General features: G+C 42.9%; 1 protein-coding gene across 1 annotated transcript in view; it reads right to left on the bottom strand.

Annotated features, from left to right (window-relative positions):
* Positions 1–7,739: 7,739 nt before the first annotated feature.
* TRAF3IP1 (TRAF3 interacting protein 1) overlaps positions 7,740–22,699 on the bottom strand; it is a 61,176-nt gene continuing 46,216 nt past the window's right edge. The window contains exons 14-16 of the mRNA XM_026852419.1: positions 21,839–21,915; positions 10,848–11,071; positions 7,740–8,181 (exon numbers count right to left, since the gene is read on the bottom strand). Coding sequence (XP_026708220.1) covers positions 8,016–8,181; positions 10,848–11,071; positions 21,839–21,915 — 467 coding nt within the window. The 3' untranslated portion in view covers positions 7,740–8,015. The remainder of the gene's footprint in view (positions 8,182–10,847; positions 11,072–21,838; positions 21,916–22,699) is intronic.

Here is a 22,699-nt window from a genome sequence, read left to right as displayed (position 1 = left end):
TAAAATACGCCTTTTCCATTAAATCAACAGAAGTCCTTTCGGTTTATATCCCAGTCATCTGTAATGGGCTCTTCTGGCCTTTTGGGGAGGGAGGAATTTACATCCATAATTAGCCTTTCAAACAAAAGCAGTTATGCTGGATAGAAAGCAAGGGCCGTTCCCTCCCACAGCACTGCAGCACAAGACCTCCCTAAGTATGGCTCAGCAGGAGACAGAGAAGACAGGTCCTGGTATACCCTGTGCATGCAGACTGTATCTTCTGTTCTTCTCAGGAAAATTAATTTCCTTCTGTTTGTCTCAGTTTTTGGGTTGTATCCATTATTTTAGGTATTTAAGTTTCTCCTGTGTGGATTTCCTTCTCTGCATTATTTATGCTATTAACCGTTAGCAGACCTTGCAGTAAAGATGGCATATGGGCCCCTGGGGTAGACTTGTTTGGGTCATTGCCTCTACAATATCCTTTTGGGAGGAAGGATAGAGCAGGGAGCCTCCCCAGCGTACATCCTGCCGGAGGGTGATGCTCAGCAGGGTCCCCTGGCCCATCCCACTCCAGCTGCCGAGCACCTCACCCTGCTCATGTGTGCCTCCATCTCCCTCAGAAAAGCACCGTGCCTCAGGATGCAACCACCAACTCATGGGGTTGTAGTTGCTCTGCTTTGTAGAAGGGAGGTATCTAAGCGATGCCCCACACACAGGGAGACCACATTCTCTGTCATCTCTGGAAGACTGTCACCTGCAGGGTGTGGGACCGGCAGCAGTTAAGACCACCTCTGCCCTGTCCCTTTGCAGAGCCTGTACTAAAAAAGACAGGAGTCACCCAGCCTTTTCACACAGAGGGAAGAGAAATAATTGTAAAAAAGAGAGAGAAAAAAAAAAGAAGACTAACGTTTTTTTTCAAAATAAATTTGCACTTCTTCAAAAGCTGGAAAAAGAAGACGACAATCAGTTTTCCTTGTAGGAGACTCGTTTGCAGAACATGTCCATTTTCTCCCTGGCTTCAAGGAGAAGGTTATCACTGTGCATGTTGAGGTGCTGCTCTCCCTGTAAGGCCAGAGATGGTGTCTCCACAGCACCTTTGGCTTCTCCACCTTATCTAGCGCAGGGCAGGGTGAGACCAAAATAACACAGCAGGCTTAGTCCTTGTCCTCCAGGGCTGGATGCATTTTTAGAGGTAGCATCTGCACTTCATTGCCTGTCCCACGGTCCGTTTCCCAGTGCTGTACTTTGCATGAAGTACTGGGCCAGGCAATACCTGGGCACCCTCTTCCCATGTGTGCTGGGTGCCTCTGTTGCAGCACCTGGGGAAAATGCCTTGAATACATTTGCCACCAAGTGTAGATGCCACAGTGAGATTAAAGGCTTTCTAGGATCATGTCCTCAGGTACCTCCTGGCTGACCTGTTTAGATCCTGCCATGTTGCTTCCCAAACCTCCAGTAAATGGAAGAGGCAAGCTCCATTCTGGTCCCAGCTCTGGTGATCAGTTTACCCCATGCTACAGGAACAAGACACAACCAGGATGACAGGAGAAGGATTCCCTGTGCCACCTCTGAGCAAAATAAATGGCACAAAGACAGTCAGCACAACTATGTTGTAAGTCTCCCTGGTTCTGCTGAAGTCCTGAGATGTTCAAGGATTCCCCAGAGGAATTTTCAGGGCAAAACCACCAGAGCTGGGAGGGTGTGGAAAGCTCTTTTGCATCGAGCTGCACCCCAAGACCAACAGATCCTGAAGGACAAAGCCACACCTGGGTTCTTCCCCTGAGCAGGAGATGTTTGCTTTGGGAAGTCTACACTAGAGGGCTGGAGCAGGGACCACTGGCAAAGCATTTCTCCTACGCACCAGAACTTGTCACCCAACTGGCTTGAGCACAGTGAGGGGGGAAGTCCTACGATGCCAATAGCCCTGGGGCCAGCCCCACAGAATTACAAAATCATCTTGGTTATAAAAGACCTTGAAGATCATCTAGTCTAACCATTAACCTCACACTGACCCCTCCCATTCATTTCTGCCTGATGCTCCTAATCACTATCACTAGCCCCAAAAATGCCAAAACTGGGGAAACTGAGAGGGAAGAACCCCACCTTGCAGGGACAAGCGCATGCTCCCAGTATGTCTGAACACACACTTTGCCACGTACACACAACCAAGTGCCTCACTGGCCCAAAACAGCACCTGAGCACACAAGTGATCTGCAAAACCAGAAAAAAAAAAAACAAAAAAACAAAAAAAAAACCAAAAAAACAAAAAAACCCCAGTTTTCAGCCTATTCCTGGGCACACAACAAAGTCAAGTCTGTGGGACCCAGGGCAACATAAAATAAGGCTAACCCATGCAACCTCTGCTTCGCAAGTCGTAAATCTGGGGTAGAATTTCTCTCTCCTTTCTTCTTAGTAAGCGTTTCCCTTCTGTGACTCTCGGATGCAATTGGAGGCCAGGCTGCCATCGTCTCAGGTTGGGATTTGGGTACGAGGAGGGAGCTAATCTTTTTTCATCACGTTAAATTAAACTATAAACTATGCCTTTTAATTCCTTCTAATTAAATTTCTCACTGGAAAGCGGAAATGTTATTTCTTAATATTTTTTCACAAAACATGGCAGGAAGCATTTTGGAAGAGGTGTGGCTCGACGTTGCAGGCAGCTCGTGGGACATGCCTGGGGCTCTCTGATAGATGAAGATCACTCCACGGCTGGCAGCTCCCGAGTCCATCACATGTACTAGACTGACTCACTCCCACATGCGCATTCAGACTCTGAGAAGAGTGCAAATTCAGCCAAGACAGAGTCCAACTGTCTAAGATTCACAAGGCCCTGGTGCTAGGCCACCCCCTTGAACTCTCTTGGCAAAGGAAACATTCCCAAAAGCCCTTGAAACACGCAAACAGCCCTGCAGTTGCTGGGCTCTACACAGCCACCGTCCTGCCCTCCTCTTCCACAATGTCAGGCTGCAATGGTTGGGTCAGTGGATGGATCCAAGGTGCTTTGGAAAATAAAAAATAAAAGAACACCAAGGCTTTTTAATTTTTAAAGCAAAGCTGTTTGGGAGCCCAATTTCAATTAGCTTTCAATGGTCTGCATCCACTAAATCACGAAGGGGCTGGCTGGCTTACAAATGCCAGGCTTTTCTCTACAGACACAGAAATATAGCTAGAGTTTTGTAATTCTAAAGCATTTAAAAGTAATTGGCATTTTCCCCTTTACATTCCAAGATGTGCTCATGGGAAGTAACCCAATAGGCAAGAGACTGTCTCTGAGGCCTATGAATTATTATTCTGGCTTCATGAAGGAAGAAATCCAATACAGTAGATTGCAGCGAGGAGTCAGCTGAACGCAAGGGCAGGCCATGAAGGAAGCAGTATGTCCCCCTCTCAGTCCTCCTGGCTTAGTGAGCAGGAGGAGTTTCCACCTGCCCTTCAGATCCCGAGCAGCACAGCAAACCCATAACACTTAGCCAGATCAGAGGGAGCTATGGCAAGATCAGGCGTGGGCTCAAGGGAGTGGAGAATCCCATCTCTGACTTGGAGACAAATGCATCGCAGCTGCGTTGGAGGTGATATGTCCTGGGTTGCACACTTGACCAGGAATTTCAGATTTCAAAGCAAAAATAGTGATGTTGGTGTTCCTTTTGCCCAAGCTGGTGAGGATAATGAGATGTGAATGTGGTAGAACTGTCTTCCCAGGTCAGCAGGCAGCCTGGAGTCACAGTTCAAGGAGAGACAAACCACATGGCTTTTACCTCTGGAGCTGAAGCACAAACACTCCTGTACCAGCTCTGGCAAAACTGAATTCTACATCAACACGCCTCCAAGCACGACCATGTCCCATCAGGACCAAAACAAGCGTGAGTGCTGCTCCTCAAGGCACTGGTTCATAGAATTAGAGAATCATCTTGGTTGGAAAAGCCCTTGAAGCTCCTCCAGTCCAACCATGAACCTCACACTGACCGTTCCCAACTCCACCAGATCCCTCAGCGCTGGGTCAACCCGACTCTTCAACCCCTCCAGGGATGGGGACTCCCCCCCTGCCCTGGGCAGCCCATTCCAACGCCCAACAGCCCCTTCTGGGAAGAAATGCTTCCTAAGAGCCAGTCTCTGAATGAGAGAAGCTGTCTCCATCTGGTGGGTACCCGTGGGGATTAAGAATTTGGGGGAGAAGGGGTGTGTAGAGCATCTCCCTTCCCTTTGTGATGGGTGAGGAACCTTGGCAGACAGCCTCCATGAGATGGGAGGAGACACCTGATCTTGTAGTCAAGGTGCAGGGGCAGAGACTCAAAGGAAGGACTTGAACTCAGGGGTGGGTGAGACAAATCTCAACTTCAGACCTCAGCAAACAGCCTTACCTGAGCTGCTTTGCCCAGGGCTGCTCTCGCAGACAATGCAGATAAATGGGCTTTTCTAGGGAGCCCTATTTCTGAGCTCAGCCTGACAATGAGGTAAATTGAAGAATGCTCAAGAAATAGGCTGAATTGAGAAGCAGTTTAGATGCCCAGCATTATCTGGGCTCAGGACACCTGTCACTGGTGTCTCCGGACTAGGAGGGTGTGGTCCCAGGTAAGCAGGGGTTCCCTCAGAACCACAGTTGGAGACTCTTGGTACCTACACTCCATTCGAGTCCCACTTCACACCACTCCACCCTTCAGGCTTCCTTTCTCACGCATGGTTGAACCCCAAACTAACCCTCTCTCATCCCCACCCTAGGGAAGAGTCTCAACCCCCAGAGGACTCACTGATGTTCTCAGACAGACACCTCTGAGCTCACCCCACCATCCCCTTCCAGCCTCTGCCCCTGGACATGAATCCCGATCTGGGGAGGTCCTGTCACCCCACTGGGTCACTCACTGGCTCACCACTGCAATTTGGGATCCTGCCAGCAGCTCGACCTTTCCAGCTGAGAAATATTCCCCAACCCTAAGCCAGAGGGGCTGGCAGCCACCTCCCAACCTGCACAAGAGAGGAATGTCAGGCACGTCACGAAATACAAGTCCTGCTTCCCAGAACTGTCAGGCTCCATTAGCGCCAGAGGGGCCTGACAATGTAAGGGTTTTATACCCCAAACCACCGTGCTAGCAAAGTTCCCCTTGCTAATGAACCACCCACAAGCTGAAACGGCAGTCCAAGGCACAGTGCAAGAAAGATGCAGGCAGACATGTGCAAACACGGACATTCTTCTCTACCCATTTCTAGAGAGGCTCCTTTCCCCTTTGTGATGCACAGCTGTTTAGTGGCTTTTTTGGTGCTGCATCCTCAAGCTGCCTTTAAAATTAAACTAAGCCACAGGTCCAAGGCAGTGGCTTTGTTCCATCCTACTGGAAAACAAAGCAAACCTACAGTCAGCTGAGACTGCAGGAGACATTAGACATGTTATTAAACTGTAATGCTGATTCTTGTTTAACATGGTATTTGATGCAGAAAGCATAAGAAAATGGGTGCACAAAGATGTAAGAAGCCATCCCTAAGGCCTCTCAGGAACCAGATCAGTGCCTTCAAGCCCCAGGTTTATATAAGCCCAAGGCTCCCCACCCCTGCTGAGAGGACCATCACTTCTAACACAAGGACAGATGAAGCACAGGTCTGATGGGAGCGGCTGAGGGAACCAGGGAGGTTTAATCTGGAGGAGGCTGAGGGGAGACCTCATGGCCCTCTACAGCTCCCTGAAAGGAGGGTGCAGAGAGGGGGGATGAGCCTCTCGAACCAAGGAACCAGCGCCAGGACAAGAGGGAATGGCCTCAAGCTGCACCAATGCAGGGTCAGACTGGCTCTTAGGAAGCATTTCTTTCCAGAAGGGGCTGTTGGGCGTTGGAATGGGCTGCCCAGGGCAGGGGGGGAGTCCCCATCCCTGGAGGGGTTGAAGAGTCGGGTTGACCCAGCGCTGAGGGATCTGGTGGAGTTGGGAACAGTCAGTGTGAGGTTAATGGTTGGACTGGAGGAGCTTCAAGGGCTTTTCCAACCGAGATGATTCTGGGATTCTGTAAATGTGTGGGTCACGTCACCACACGAAGAGCACGCAATGCCCATCAGCAGGGGGAAGCTGAGGAGAGGGTGTCTGGTGAAGGAAACGTCATGAAATGGAGTAATTGAGGGAAAGGAAAAGTCAAGATTTAAATCCTATTTAACTTGAGGCAGAGCCACAATCACTTCATGTCCCTGAACACCTGAAACACCCTGCTACTGGTCTCCTCTTGCTTTCCTGCCAGCCCTGTGCTCCAGCAGCAGCACACTGGTCCTGTCTGTGGATGGGAGAGGCACCAAGGAGGTGACAAAGGTTCATGGAACGGTAACAATCTCTGCGCTTGTAAAGGCTGGCTTCTAGCAGTAGCAACAGAAGCACCAAGGGTCCGGGGGCTCCCGGGGTCAAACACCATCAAAGCAGAGGTCTGAGCAATCCAACCAAACCCCATGTTTTTTGATCCAAGTATTTAAAAGAGAGAAGGGAGGGAGCATTCAAACCACTCCAAAGTTATATATTGACCATGCAGGTTTTAACCGTAAGTCCTGGGCTCTGGGGATTCTGGTGGACATACTGAACCCTTTTTCCTTTATGGGATGAGACCCAGGCTGCAGTGAACAGGCTCCAACCCTGGGTTAAAAGCAACGCACGGTAGTAGAGGGTGGCTGGGGCACTGCAGGGGTCCTGCATCTCTGGACCCTACCCACAATATTACTTCACCATTTAAGTTCATGTACTGAAATAAAAAAATTGAAGTGACAATTCAAGATCAAAGACCGTAGTGTCAAATGCTGTTAAAGAACAGACCAGAATATTTCTCCTATTCTTTCACAAGCTTCCTACTTCCTCTTCACCCCCACCCAAAACCCCATGCAACAAAGCACCCCACCCTTTAAAATATCTGTATTTAACATACTAAATACTCACACTATTTGGTGATGATCCATTTGGTAGGTTTTTCAACGTCAAGATACCGGAAAAAGAAACCAAGAAGGAAAAAAAACAACCCACAGATTTGCCAGTCAGAGAAGGGAAAAAAAAAAAAAAAAGGACACTAGCACTTCATAAACAATCCAAACAACAGGAGGAGATGTGCTCACACATTACAAAAATCTTGAGAAAACAGCCTTGCAGGGGACTAAAGTCTTCTGTGCTCAGTGCAGTGTCAAAATAGCTGTGTCTACACTAATATGCTTTGCAGATTTAGGAATAAGTAAAGCTGGACTCTAACATGAAGTACACTCAAGAGGTCATTAGGAAAACAGTACAGACACCTGCAGGTAACTAAAAAAATCAGTGGAATTATTCATGTACAAAAAGTTACAGGACCATGCATTTGGGAGGAAACAGGTACTTAAATTAATCCCTTCCAAATGAACATATGCAATAAAAATGGAATTAACACCTGTGCAGATAAAATACTTCTGCTCCCTTACATGGCGATGCTCATAGTGCATTTTCAATTGTTCCTAATAAGATTCCCGATAGCTCTGAAACATGACATCATCTCTGTCATGGTGCAAAGAATTGCAGGTTACACAAGGCTTTACCTCTTGATCTTGTGGCCTTGTTTTGCAAATAATTTCCCCTGTTATAACAAATAGGATTAAGGAACCTTCTGACCTGCAGGAGTTTGGAACACTTTTTTAAGGGAGCAAAAGAAGTACCCATTTTTCATGGCAGTGTGTTCAAAAGGAACCTCAGTGGAAATGAGGAGGAGCTGTCGAGAGAAGTGGCTCAAGAAACTGTGCTCAACAGTCCAAGGAGGGAAAGAAGGCTGTGAAGACCTGGTAAGTGAGTAACAGCAGTTCACATCTAAACAAACAACTTATTTTAATAGCTCTGCAACTTGAGCATTCAAATGAATATAATTTTATCGTGGGTAATATCAACATCTAAAGATCAATGCAATAATGGGATTTTATATAATTTTTAGACTTCTGGTCCCTAAACATTTTATATCTAAACAAGGCATATCTTAAGTTTTCTCCACTACTTTGTTTTTATTTGGTAGGAATGTCAGTCAGTTCTCAGTTCCAAGTCTTTTTTTTAATTTTTTTTCCCCTCTTCTTCACCTTCTTGAGGAGAGGTTTATGCTAAGAACCATCCTCCGGATTTTTTCTTCATTCTTTATAATATTAGCTTTTACAGCACAGATCTTGTCTTGCTGGTCTTTAATCAACTGTTCCATTTCAGCCAGATCCGCTTTTAATGGTTCTACAGCACTGTCTGTGATGCTGAAAGAGACACAAAGACCATGATGTTATTGGAAACATTACGCTGCTTCGGGTTACTTGATCCTCCAAGAAAGTACATTCAATACCTGAAAGTTGAAAAAGAATTTAAGTTGCACCCACCCTTCCTGAAAGAAAGTTTAGAATAAGATGCACAAAGGCAAAGCTAACAACATGGACATAGTAGAATATTGTTCAAGAGAGATCACCCGCTTTTCAACAGTAAACAGTCACTTCTTGGCTGATCTAGCTTTTCTGCTAAAACTCTTTGCTTTGTAGTTATTTCCCCCAGCACTAGGCATACGACAAGCACTTCTTTCATTCCATCCAACCAAAAGCTGCAACCACTTGGCCCAGGGATGAAGCAATATCCTGATATCCTGACTGTGGAATATAACCCAAGAAGGACCTGAGAAGTTGTGGGTGACCCATCTTTGGAAGGGTTCAAGGCCAGGTTGGACGGGGCTTTGAGCAACCTGGGCTAGTGGACGGTGTCCCTGCCCATGGCAGGGGGGTGGGACTAGATGATCTTTAAAGGTCCTTTCTGATCCAAACTATGCTGTGATTCTAAGGACACCCATCATTTACAGGGACTCCTGGGTCCTACCATGATACATGTACTAACAGTGATTCCTGTGGGCCTCACCACAAGACCTTAAAAGAGAGAAGCACGTGGCAGAGCAGGCAAATACAGCTGCTGTGGAGGCTGCTGACCTGCTACCAGCTATTTCCTACAATAAACCAGCAAGCCACCAGCAGCTGCCAGCAGCACCAAGCTATGGCAGGCAGACATTTAAGAAGAAGAAACGTACATGACAACTGACCCATCACTAGCTGCTGACAAGGGCAGGCAATCCCACACCAAGAGGAAATTTAATAAATCCTATGCTAATAAACCACAAGTACACTGATGCATCTGAAGTGAATGGGCCTGTTTGGCTTTAGAACAAATGTGCCCCCTTCCATAATGCTTTGCTGATCTTCAGGAACGCTGAACAGCCAGGGAAATGACAGCCTGAACTAGCCTGCTGTCATTGTGAATTACCCAGTCACTTTGAGGACTCATTAGCTAAAGTCCGCATCTCAAAATCATTTAGTTTTCCCCTCCTTTCTACCACATTAGCATAAATCACAAAAAGTATTGCTAGAAATTGCACTAACATTTCCCCAATGGGATCCTTCAATTGTCTTTCACAGAAGCAAAGGAAACAAGAGACATGCATCCAAATTCCAGTACATATGGGAAGCATTGTCTTCTTCATGTCTGATATTCTGTAATTCTCTCCTGAAGGATTGGACATGCCTTAGCACTACACTGATCTGATTAGGATCTCATACGAAGCTCTGCGAAGAGCCGGGATATGCTGCAGCAGTCTTAGCTCCTGGAAGGGAACAGTGTGACTCTGCTGGAGGGATGCTAGCCTGCCCGCAGTCTTGCATGAAATAGCTGGCCACTGTAAAGCTTAGTTTGACATAAATCTGCAAAGAAAATCAGCTGGGCAGTTCCTTCTTCCCACTCGCCCTCTCACTCTGCACCCACGTCAAGGGGACAGTCTTGTCCATGATACACTTGGGAACTCAGGGGCCATACGAGTCCAGTGAAGCACATCGAGTCACGGTGCTGGAAACCAGCTGAAGTACAAACGCCTTGTTTGGCAAGGCCAAAGTGGATCCGCTCAGTAAGCACATGCCTGGAGAAAGGCTAAGACTTGCTCCCTGTCACTGGGTGTGGCACAAAGGCAAGTGAGTCAATGCCTCAGTTTCTCCAACCATAAAATAAAGCCAATCACCATTTCCTTTCTCTTTGCAGGGGTGGTGCATTCTGAGGTCAACCAGGGTTTTAAAGCCTGACAAGGTTTTGGGATAGAAGGTGCTATGTAAGCGCAAGGAATTAACATCATTACACTTTATATGTGAACCAAAGCCCTAGTTCCCACCCCAGCCACTGGACCAAGCCAGCAGCTGTAAATTTCCAACATTTAACACACTGCCACCTACAAAGAGGGCTTAGCTAAGGATGCCACCCATACATCCTTCTGCATGAATGCAGCACATCAATCCAGGGAGCAGCAAATCTATATAGGCTTATTGTGAATCCAAGAAGATCTGTATCTAGCTCATGTTTAAGATCAGAGGACACACAACTGGGAGAGATATTCTGTTTTAAAGCAGCATAGAGACGCGTTGATGAGACAAGAAAGGCCAAAGAAACTGTTTCCAGGCTTGACCTCCTTGTCACTCTCCTGGCTTTCCAGTGTTGTTTTAACCTTGCACAGATGACAATTGTTCTTGAAACCACTGCAGAACACGCTGAATTCAATAACACAAAGAGCGCAGGTTATGATTCAGGAATCCACTCCTAGTCCCAAATCTACTTTGTTTACTAAGCTCCTCCCTCATTTCTTCTTATATATTTGTGAGAAGAAAACAAATGAAGCTCTCTCATATCACACAAACATTTGCATCCTTGCTGTCATGTAGCTCACATGAAATTGAGCTGAAAAGACCTTAAGACTTTAACACTTCAGAAAACAATTCAGACTGCAAAAACATATCCCCAAATGACAAAAATGACTAATGACAAATTTGCTTAGAAAAAGGAGTTAAACTCTCCCCTCTCCTAAAAACTGTCTCGAGAGATAAATCAAACTTCCCATGACCACACTTACCTTTGCTCTTTCTGTAGAGCTTCTGCATGCTGTCTGTTCTCTTGCCGCCACATCTGCAACTCGTTCTTCATGGCATCCATGTCTTCTTGAATGTAATCCATGATCCTGCCAAGCGTAAAGGCATTCCGGCACAGAGTCTGAATAGAGACCTGAAATTTCTCAATTTCTTTGGCTACCAAGTCTCTCTCTTTCTTCCTAGCTGCTTCTGATACAAAGGACTTCTCCTAATAGAAAGGATGAATAAGAAGGAAAGCATCAAAACTAGGGAAAACAGTTGTTGCACATGAGGAATTGAATGAAGAATGTTTTAGAGACTGCTAACAGTGAAGTATCTGGAGAAATGTTTATGACGGTCTGCAATGAAAGAGAAGAAAAGAAGTAATAATCTAGGAACAGATGAGCAGAAAGCATGCCATATCCAAGTCACCACTGCTACAGAGGACAGCTACAAAACTGTGCAACAGCATCAGCAATATTAAATTGCTTTTCAGATCACAAGCGCACAACAATAAAATTAATATTTGATACCATAAATTATCTCACTGATGTTGTTGATTCTCAACATGATCTTTCCCAAAGCAGTGGGCAGAGGGGGGGACAACAACTCCTTTTAGTCATTTCTATACATTGAAAGGGAAATTTCTGTGGCTTAATGTGGCATCATTAAACGGAAGCACTCAACAGACATGTAATACTCAACAACACTTTTATTATCAATCTGCTGCTGCCACTGGTGCATTTGCTGTGTAAATCACACATACGTCTGTCCATCCTCCCCCCGCACTATGGGGCAAGGCTGGACTGCCACCGCGTCGCTCCAGAGCCCTGCACCAGGACCCCGTGGATTGGTGTTTACTCAATACTGCTTCAAGTCCCCGTGCATAATGATACTGGGAAAAAGGTCACGTTAAATTCTGGAGGAAGATGATTATGAAATCTGAAAGGCAGTACTTTGGAGTAGCAGAAGCACCCCTGCTCATAACGTTACAGGCTACCGCACCATAAACATTCACTGGGCCTGCTTCCCACAAGCAGTTTTGCTGCTTCTTGGGAGCTATAGCAGATGCTGAAGGGCACAGCCTCCTTCTACTTCTCTACATCGGTGCCTTCAAGATGCTTCTCTCCCTACACTGTCTGTATCTGGATTTCCAGCTCCTAATGCTGGTCCTAATAATAGCCCTTCACACTGCACAGCTAAAATAGACAGCAGTTATTCCATGCCTTGTACTTCTGTTCACAGTAGTTGTAAAAATCATGCAGGCTGCAGATGTGGCCTCAATAAACTACACTACTCAAAAATAATTTGGTCTTGTGCACACTTCCCTCATGTGCAGCCAGCAGAGTCTCTGTGGTCAATCTCCTGAAGCCTCCTATCTCACTGCAAGTTAAATACAGAGCAAGCATTTCCTAAAGCGGCAAAGTCACCAAGAGCAAAAGGATGCCATAAAAAGAGCAAAGTGATGCCACATCACTAACACACTGTAATAATCTTATTCCAGGAAAGCCTTCCCTGAAACAATCACCATTAAAGAAAAGTCTGCTGGGTTTTTTTCTCCTCCATCAAGAAAAACAACCTAATTTTTCTTTGTTTCCAAGAGCCCTACAGGTCGAATTCCCAAACTGAGTTTTTCTTTAAGACTAAGCTTTAAGTAAAGTTTAATTAAAGTCATTTTAGTCATTTAATGTATGCCAAAAAATTAGAAAGGTCTTTCTCTACCAGCACAACCACAGGACCAACCAATTCCTAAGCACAGTTCCTAGCGGCTACATAAACACAGAGGTGGTAGTGTGCTTCTCTCTCAGGCTGGGACATCAAATTTACCACACTGTCCCCTCCTGCCCTCCTACCCAATTGGCCTGTCTTCCTGTGCGAGCTGGGGGCTGTTTGTTCAGCTGCGTTTGGAGGCAGCAGGGACTACTGCCAAACACATTTCAGCAGCCTTTGGCTTGCTGATGAACTCATATATATATATATATATATATATATTTTAGAAAAATACTTCTAAAGATTTGAAGGCTGAGATTTACTTATATCTGATGCTTGTGTTTTACCACACACGCAGTGCATGAAAACTGTGGGACTTCTGAGTTTACTGCGATCTTATAATGTTAAAGTTGTTTAATTAGGAACTGGGCTAAAGTGACAAATGCTGCTGAACTTGTGACCTTCGCTTCCTAAGTCAATTCATGAGTGCTGGCTAAACTGTTAAAAATAACACTCATCTTAATTCCTTCTCACACAACCCATACCTCTCTCACAGAAGCAGGTGTTTCATTATACTACATTACATAAAACACATTATTTAGATACTTTCTGGAGCTATCCATGTGTTTTCTATCCTTTATGACGCAAAGATGAAAGCACTGCTTCTTGACCCATTCCATCCCCTGAGAGCTGGTGAGCACCCCCATTCCAAGCACAGCTGCTTCGAGTCGAGCAGATCTTCTCCCCTGGGTCTCCTCCTCGGCCAACCTCTGAGCACAATGGCCAACACTGTTCCCATCGGTGTCGTCCAGCTTCTCTCCCTGCTGATCTTGCAGCTCCCTGGAGCTTTTGCCCAGGTGCCCCTGAAGGTACAGATCACAGCACAAGGTCCTGCACACCAGACATTTACTAAGGCTCAGCACACATCTCAGGCTGAGAAGAGATTCTGCCCTGGAAATATTTTTTTGCGCCAACACCTTGCAGCAGCTAGTAAAGATGCATGAACAGATCCGCACTCTCACAGTGTTTCAAACCCCTCTGCTATTTTAACTCTGTTTTCCTAGCCCTTGCTACATGCTGTGCTCCACCAAAGCCACAGGGAAGGCTTAATCCATGGCACCATGCTTCCCACATGTAATTGGGACGTTATCTGTGATGACAATCACCTTCAGTTCAGCAGCAGGGTAGAGTTGTATCAGATCCAACAGCTTCCCAGGAAGAAGCCCTGTTGCCTTGTTCTTCCTCTTCTCCTAAGTACACCAAGTCCTTACCCCTTTCCTCCCCACCATCTATTGTAAGAAGCCACAGCCAAGAGATAAAGAATTTGTTTTCAATACAACTGTCTCAGAAGCAAGACGACTCAGCCAGTCCATTACCTGAGGATACAGTTAGGTGTGTAAAAACCTGAAGAATGCCTCATTTTTGTTTTCCAAATGCTGAGTTCAATGTTTTACATTCCTGTAAAGCTGGTGTGACCTGACACCTAGACAACACCAGCAAGTATGGTATGAAAATTAAAAAAAAAGAAAAAAGTGAAAATCCCACAATTCAGTAAACAAGTACTCCAGAATTGTATTCTTTAAGACACAGATCCAGCTAACAATTTGAAATATTCCATGCTAAAATACACAGCTGCTTGAAAAGCTCAAGAGGAAATAAAACACTGTGGAATATTCGCTGTAAATCAGGAAGATGCTCTTAAATTGTGTTAGCAAATACACAAAAATTATTTTAGTGTCCCTTTAACTCCAGCATACTCTTTGTGTAGTTCAATTCTTCAAAACTGACATAAAATGAACAAAGTATTATCCCATCCAAAATCAATTCAAGTACTAAAACACATTACTACTAAAAATCCTTTAAACACTATTTGGACTTAAACAGGTACATCAATCGGCTTGTTAAAAAAACCCATGTCTTTGAAACACATGCTATATGATACTGAAGTGGTGTAAGAACACGAGAGGTTTTTAGTGTATCTCTCAAAAGCAGAAGCACTTAAATTTCAAGCTCCCAAGAAAAATTTCCCAACAGCTGATGGTGCAGTAGCTTAGCTGTCACAGTGTTGTCCCTCCTCACACGAGTTAAAAAATAACCATAAATTGTTTCTTTCATTTCACTAACACTTGTGCTACCAAGATGCCATGTTCCATTTCCTGCAGACTACAGAAAGACGAGCTCAGAACAGAGAATTATCACAACGCCATCAAGTTTTACCAACTATTGCTAGTTGTAAGTAATTAAGGGGGAGGAAAAAACCCCATACTGTCTGTTCTCAGTTTCATAGTTACAGTTATGGGTTAAAATCTATGTGGGACACTTAAATCACTAAGAATTATGGCAGATGATTTATTACAACAGGCAACGTGGGTGGTAAGAGTCCTGAATGCCACCTTTGCTCATTCTGCACAAACATGTAACAGGATATATTCAGTTTTAAGAAAAATGCCAGAATCAGAATTGTTCCAGTCTATTTAATTAGGCCATACACCTCAATGAACTCTCCTTTCACAAAAGCCCAAAAATCAATAAATTGTCCCCATATAAAAGACTATATCATTTCTGTAGACCCAACATGCTTCCCTTCCTTCGTGTTTTTCATAAGGCACCAAGATAAATGTTTATTTTGGATTCCTGCGAAAAAGTCTGCCTTTCACATTACCTCGATGTGAACAGAATACGTTGACTCAGATGCAGGGACCTGAGAAATTAAAAAGCAAGAATTTTCTTTTTTATCAGCAAAGTGGAAATTATCAACATGGCTCCAGAAACCACCAGAATTTACTTGTGTTGAATTTACCCTCACTAAAGCAATTAGTATATATATTGCAGTGTGCACAGCTCCATAAAAATGGATCACTCACAAGACATCCATTCCCGATAGCTGGGCTGTTGAGGACATTTCAAGTGCCTGACATGTACTAAGCTAAAGAGGTGATATTTCTTCTCCCTGCTGTTTAGAAGGTTTATTTCTAGAAACAGCATTTGCTTACTTTTATATAGCTTCGTTTCAATTTAATTAACAGTTTTAAAATATGAATCAAATCAGAACATCCATCAAACACTTAATAGTTTCTGCAGCCCCTTTTAACTATTGTATTATGTCCCATTATGAAAACAGACCCAAGTAATCATAGTTTTATTGAGCTATACCATTTCCCCCCTACCCCTTTCTATAGGACAGGGCAGAAACTTCATTTTGGACAAGTAATTTTGATACATTCAATGCAAAATCAACAAGGTGGGTTTTTATTGTACAAAATATTTTTTTGATCATAAAAGGTGTTTTCTTTTCCTGGTTTTTACAGAGTCTGCATTTTAAGTAGATTGTAACTATCCACTAGGGATCACCGTAAGAAACTCTTTCACAGAAACACAGGGAAAACAGTATATGTTAAATCATTTCAAATTAACAGGATGCTTTTTCTGCTTATGCCATGTACTGAGTTCAGCAACAGGCCAAGGAATAGGAGACGGAACATTCTTTACCATTAGATTTACCGTTTAGTCTGACCTGCTTCTTAGTTGGAAGGCACCAAAAGAAAACAAAAGGATAGCTCTTTAAAGGGGACTTTTTTCTTTTTTTTTTTTTTTGAGGGTGGGGGGCTAGGTGGGGTGGTGGTGGTTTTTCTCCCCCCACTTCACATTTGATTCCTCTAAAAAGAGCTAGACTTTTCAGACATAAACACCCCACCTCAGCCCCCAGAGCCAGTCTGCTTTACTTCACATTCAGTCCATGCTGGGGAGAAGTCAGTTCATAAAACCTTGCGTATTTGGTGCAGTATTCAGCATGCTAAGCAGAATCCTAGGAGTCTGACCACACACATGCCAAGAGACAACTCTAGCGGTAGTTAACAAATAGTATTAATTCAGCCATAATGGCATACCGGGTTCCAGTCCTGCCCATCTCTCCTTTTCTGATCACACTGCTGAGACTCTGGGTCCACAACGTACTTCTCTTGAAAAAGCAGCCTCTTTCCTGTGCAAGAAGAATTTGCAATAAACCTGTTCTTTGTGTTAAACAACTGCTTTCACACCAGTCTATGCCCCTGCCAAATCCACTGATAAGCTTCTTGAAATATGTGCAAGTCACCTGTACTGTGTCCTACAAGACACTGCTGCTACACAGCTGATACCCTGCATCCTCTCTCCTAGGGATGGAAATCACAGCTGTCTCACTGCACTTTTCTATATCCTTTCTGTTTAACATATCCATCTGCTGTCTCATGTTGTATTTATACTGTACTCACAGGAGAGCATTTTGTGTTTTTGTGTGCAAAGGCCACAGCAAAGGAGCCATGATACCAGAAATATCACAAGTGTGACAAAAGTCCTGTTCCTGTGTTTACAGCTTGTAACACAATTATTCAGGGACCACAGGTTTTTTTCTGAGAGTTGGTAGTAGTGCAAAAAGGACACTCAAGCATACAGCCATCCAATTTAAGCTCCTCTGGTGCTTGTCCATAACCAGACTGCTTGGTACTTATTTTTGTTCTTATTTTTGAGGAATTGCATGCTTGCACCAAAAGTTTCTCACTGCAGCTTTATTCAGATCACTGTGTTAGCATCACATCATCACGACCAGAGCTGTTACACAAAGATGAAAGCCCTTCTGCAGGTAACTCCTATTAAATTTTACTGTCAGCATTTCTCACGACATATTAAGCTGGCAGGATGCTGAGAAGTTGTGGTCTTGAATGGTGAGCCTCTTCAAAATACTTAAATGGTGGGACATATGAATACATCTAGTTAATATGACATGTTACTAATTGCATTAACTGGAGGGGACACCCAGAGTCACGCAGCTGATGGATTAATGTAAAAATCAATGACCTGAAGAACTTTAAACAAACAGAATCATCAATATTTTATTTGTTCTAAGCTTAGAAGTACATCCTTAATTTATCACATTTGTAATTAAAGTTAATATTACCCAGGTGCTAAGCTATTTAATATCACTTGTTCCTTGCAGAAACCTTTTCTGAAGCCCATGAACTGTATTTGGTAGGGCAATGATGGGAATTCTGTGATCCCACTTGCTTAAACTATTTAATAACCTGCCTACATTTTCCACACATCAAATAAATGAAGTGGAATACAAAATGTAACATCTGTTTCTTTCTCTGTTTAACATTAGAGGGTTAGACTCTAAACAAATACATTTAGAAAGTCTTTTTAGGAATTTGTTAGGCTGAACACAGCTAATCAAGGCAGAAAAATCTTGTGTATTTCCAGAATGACCTTTTTGTTTGACCTGAAAATTTGTGTATATTATTTTAAGTTTCTGCACATGCAAAACCTAGATGATGAAAGTCCCAGTCTTCTTTCCTTTTCTCTTTCTTTATTACAACTTCTTAAAAAGCAAATGCATGTTCAGGAAACACAGCACATTAAAGGTTTCAGAGGAATGCTTTTAACACAAATAAATGCTCCTCAGCAATCAGCAGTTAGGAGTAAAGGTGTGAAACATCCCCGAGAGTTCACCAGTGTTACATTTGGATGCAGTATTAATTCACAAGATTCACCTAATTTCTAGCTGATTAATCCACAATAAATCAGGCAGATCCATTGATACTTTTTTTGCTGAACATAATAAAAGCCAAAAGTTCCAGCACTCAGACTCCATTTTTTTTTTTCTCCGTTCATTTTCCCAACTGGCAGAGGAACAAGGCTTTAAAGACTAGTGAATATAACAGAAAATATTTCATTTATTTTGTATGTACTGAATAGTTTAGCAAAACGAGAGAAGATGAACATTCTTACTGACAGACACAAGGATAACCTTAATTTCATCAGACGTAATTTCCCAAAGCAAGTATTCTTTCAAATTTTCACTGGACTGTTGGTTACCTTACTCCAAAATACAGAAGTACAATTACATTTTACTCTCCAATGCATAATATGTTTTGGAATACAGTTGCATACTGATGTAGAAGATATTTCTTCTGGAGAGTTTGATGGAAAACAAATTAAATAAGAGAGCTGACAGTCTGGGGAGAAATGGTCAAATCCCAGACTGATACTGCTTCCCAGCAGACTGCAGAGCTAGACCTGGCACAAAACCTACAGCCATTTGAACACAGCACCCTGGCCAGAGTTCATTGACCCATTCTCGCAGTCCCATCAGCCTAACAGGACATGGTTCCATTTGCCTGCCTAGACCACTTGGCAGGAATAAACCACTTGAAACTGTTCCTGCTTTTTTAATTACTTTTGCTGCCTCTCTCCAAAGAGATTCCACAGACCACAGTAACTATTACTCCCAAAACTGCTGGTCTGCAGTCTCGCAAGGAAAAAAATCCTGTCACTGCCTTCCTGCTGATGTTAGGAACATCTCTCAGAGATGAGACATCCTCATGATGTTAGGGCCACATGGGCATGCCAGACCCCCACCTGCTACCCTCTGCATATCTAGTTCCCTCTGCAGCAACGCCATGTTGGAAATATATTTTTTACTTTTACTGTCTCCTGTATCAGTGTCTTTGTTTTCTAAAATAAATTCCCCAGATTCAGCAGCGTCTCCAGCTCATGTTTTGTGAACTACATCTGTCAAGACCCAGTCACTAACTCTGAGCATTTTTAATCATTTTTTCCATGGACTTTTCTCTTCTGCTGTCAGGAAAACTATGCTTCTCCTCTCTAGATCACAATGTCTTCAACAACATAATTTGAAAAGCAGTAGCAGCAAAGAAACCTACTGCAGTAGCAGCCAGCTGCTTGGATATGAGATCAGATGATATTCCAGGAGCTTAGCACTGTATGCAAGTTTTCACGTGATGGACTAGGAAGTCAGCACGTTTTTTTTTCCAGAATTAGTTGTCTATTATCAACGCTGCTAACACAGATCAGTGCTTCAAAAGATGCAACAAAAGACATACAAGGACTGAATGAATGTTTTAGAGACTGAAAATAGGGAACGGGACTAAATCGTTATTGTAGAAGGACACAATTGTGCACGTGCATTAAAAAAAAAAATAAATCTAAGGGGTTAAAAGGGAATCATTTCAGTTAGTTTGTTACTCTTATTCAGAAAAAAGCCCAGCAAATTTAGCACTAACACCAGAGGAAGCTTCCTGAGCATGAAATCCATGCAGTTTTCTAAACCCTCCCCCCTTTGTCCCTTTCTATGTCCAGTGCTTAAGTTGACAGGACAAAGACCGAACAGTACAGCCTACAGCACAATTATGTACTAAGACATTATAAAATAAACTACTACCAAAATCTTAGTCCCGAGACTGACGATTCAACAGCACCACCTAGTTATAAAACCAAGAACAGCTGTATCGCTTGTCTTCACAAGTGCCAACTCAACGAGCACTCCAGTGATGAGCTTTAGAGCTACTGTGTAAACAGAGCAGTATCAACTTTTATCTCCCTTTTTTTTCCAATTACATAAAAGACAGAACTTACTCAAGCGGGCAATTTTTCACATCACACATTCATTAGAAATAGCCAACAGTATTTCAATGATCAGTACAGAGATGCTACAAGTTGCACATTTATAACAAATAGTATGTGATTCAGCAAGTTGGATAAAGCTTTAACTATTCATAATACATTAAGAAAAGGAAACTAAGGGTGTTTTCCTATTTTAAGCAGGATTCATTTTCTTCATTAACCTTTGCCTTTCCAATACATAAAATTAATTTTCTTCCAGCCAAACAGGCCTGGATCTTAGACAATCCTAAACTTCAGAGAGGAAGATACTCCCCCAAGTGTCTGATCTGCCATCCCAACTTTCTGAACATGCTGGGGAAGAAATGCAAAGGCTAGTCTGTGTGGCAGCATAACCCATTACCACTGGACACAAAAGCAGAAGGAAGTATCTCTATTCAAGAGGAGAAAATTGTTGGTTTTACCATCCCAAAACTCCAATCCTAAAAATTAACAGTGTCACTTTTGCTGTAGATTGGCAATTATGAAGTCATACAGATTCTAGATAAAGCCGGGTTTTTAAAAGTCTACTGTCTACCATGGCTTTAGTTCCTCAGTGACTTTTTTTTTCCTTCAACTTGGCTTACGACCTATCATAATATCATTACTCATTGCCAAATTCCTAGAGCTGATAAATCCAAAAGAGGCAGTCAGGTGGTCAAGGTTTCAAAAGTTCCTACTGATTTCAGACAGTTATGTGAAAGAGCTCAATACTCTTGTGAAAAGCTGGACTCTTGAGGTCTGAATTGCAGCATCTTAAAACAGTACGCCAAACTAGATCATTCCTGAAAAAGCACATAGGTAGTAAAAACCTGCAATACTGAATTACCATTAAAAAAAAATAAAGAGAAGATGTGATTGAAGATTGGTTCATGAAAAGCACTTGCCTTTCCAAAACATTACACACCTGCCTATATTTTTATAACAGCACTCTGCAGTGCATTCCTCAGTGCCTCCTCACCAGCACAGCAAACGAGCTTAGTGATTTAGAAACTTTGGAAAGGGTCAGTGGATCAGAGGAGTCCATCTAAGTGCTCTGTCTTTTGCTGCTTCTTGTAACATGAGCTTTGCAAAGCTCAACAAGCAAGAGCTTTCCAGTTGTAACAGGAAGACACTTAAATCAGAGGGGTTCAACCTTTTGCTTTTGGGTTTTGATCGCTGCTAGACCCTTTCTAGACCCCTTATAAGTGATCAAAACAACAAAAAAAATCAACAAAACCCCCAGCAAAAACAAAACCTACTTTCCCTTTCCCAGCTATCCATTGTGGAAAAAAAATCAAATCAAATCACTTCATAGATTCAGACCTCAGTGCTGGGATATGCTAGGATGTTACTAGTGAAACCTTTGGTGAAATGAAAATACTTCATATGGCTAACTGCACCAAAGATTCCACGTTTTTTAGACTATGATGCTAATGATTGCTGGGCAACAGAATACTTACTGCTCTTCAAATGCCCAGAGGACAAATAAGATTGAAACAATAATGGTGCAGTTGTACAAATGCACAGGGAGCCCTACTACATCTAGGGCATGGCTGAAATCAGCAGCCTTTGTTCTGGTAAAAAAAAAAAAAAAAGGCTAAAGAAGGCTCCCTGAAAAATTGTACTGAAATACTGAAAAAAATTCCCAAACCCACAAAAACTAAAGGTGAGAAAAAGAGAGTGCTACACAGAGAAGGTGACAGTATCTTACAGACTAATGGAGGAAAAAAGCAGCATAACACATCGAGGAGGAAAGCAGCATAACATATCGAGGAGGAAAATTATTATTCCAATAAATGGAAAAAAACATATTTAAGGCAGAGAACAAAATTTAATATTCACAGTTCCTTGAAGGCCATTACCATCTTACCCTCTCTGTTGTCTTTGATGATTTCTGTGATGCCTCATAATCTTTCTTTGTTTCCAGGATTCTTTTTACCAGCCCACCTGTTGAAAAATCAGTATATATCTCAGAACTGGTTGGCACTAAAATGTTGGTTTAAACATTCAGGCAATAAAATCACAGCCAACTGCCTATGGGGTTTTTTTTGTTTAATGTTAACAATTTTTAGAGCCACATGAAAAGCATTCTATAACACATTTTAATTACTGAGATACAAGGTAGTTGTTATTTGATCTATTTCCACAATATCCTCTAAATCAAACTGTATCATCAGTATCATTTGCTGAACGTCTCTTGGTACAGAACCAGGTCCTGGAGCTGTATTAACACAAAGGCTTTTCCTTTGGAAGAAATCAAGAACTGAATGATAGATATATATTCCTTTGCAAGGAGTTTTTGGATGTAAATAAGTGTATCTGCCTAAATCACATCCAGTGTAACCATAATGGAAGCCCCTGAACTAAAGATCTGAGGTCACAAGTAAGCATAAATGTTAAGAACCAGTCCATCAATTTTTCTAAAAGCTTTTCTAATAACTTGCCTTGAACAGCCAATCCCATCTTTTATCTCAGAGCTGACAAGCTGTACCTGACACTGTAAGAAACATTAATTTATGAGTTTTATGCAGAATTTTAAATCCTGCTGACATTAAAAATGTATAGAAAATTTGTACTTAACATCAGTTGTAAATCCAGCTGCACAAGTAAACAGGACTGCATTTGAAAAATTCTGTTATGCTTGCAAAAGTTGCAAGCTCCTACCCTCAGGAGGTGTTTTGCTGCTTTATTCAGCATTTTGAGTGTTCAGCATTTGGTTGAAACCCATGGG

This window comes from Athene cunicularia (assembly GCF_003259725.1).
Source record: "Athene cunicularia isolate RWA chromosome 7 unlocalized genomic scaffold, athCun1 chr7_part1, whole genome shotgun sequence".
NCBI classification, from domain to species: domain Eukaryota; kingdom Metazoa; phylum Chordata; class Aves; order Strigiformes; family Strigidae; genus Athene; species Athene cunicularia.
The sequence above is the reverse complement of the archived record's forward strand: the minus strand, read 5'-3'. Positions and strand labels throughout refer to the sequence as shown.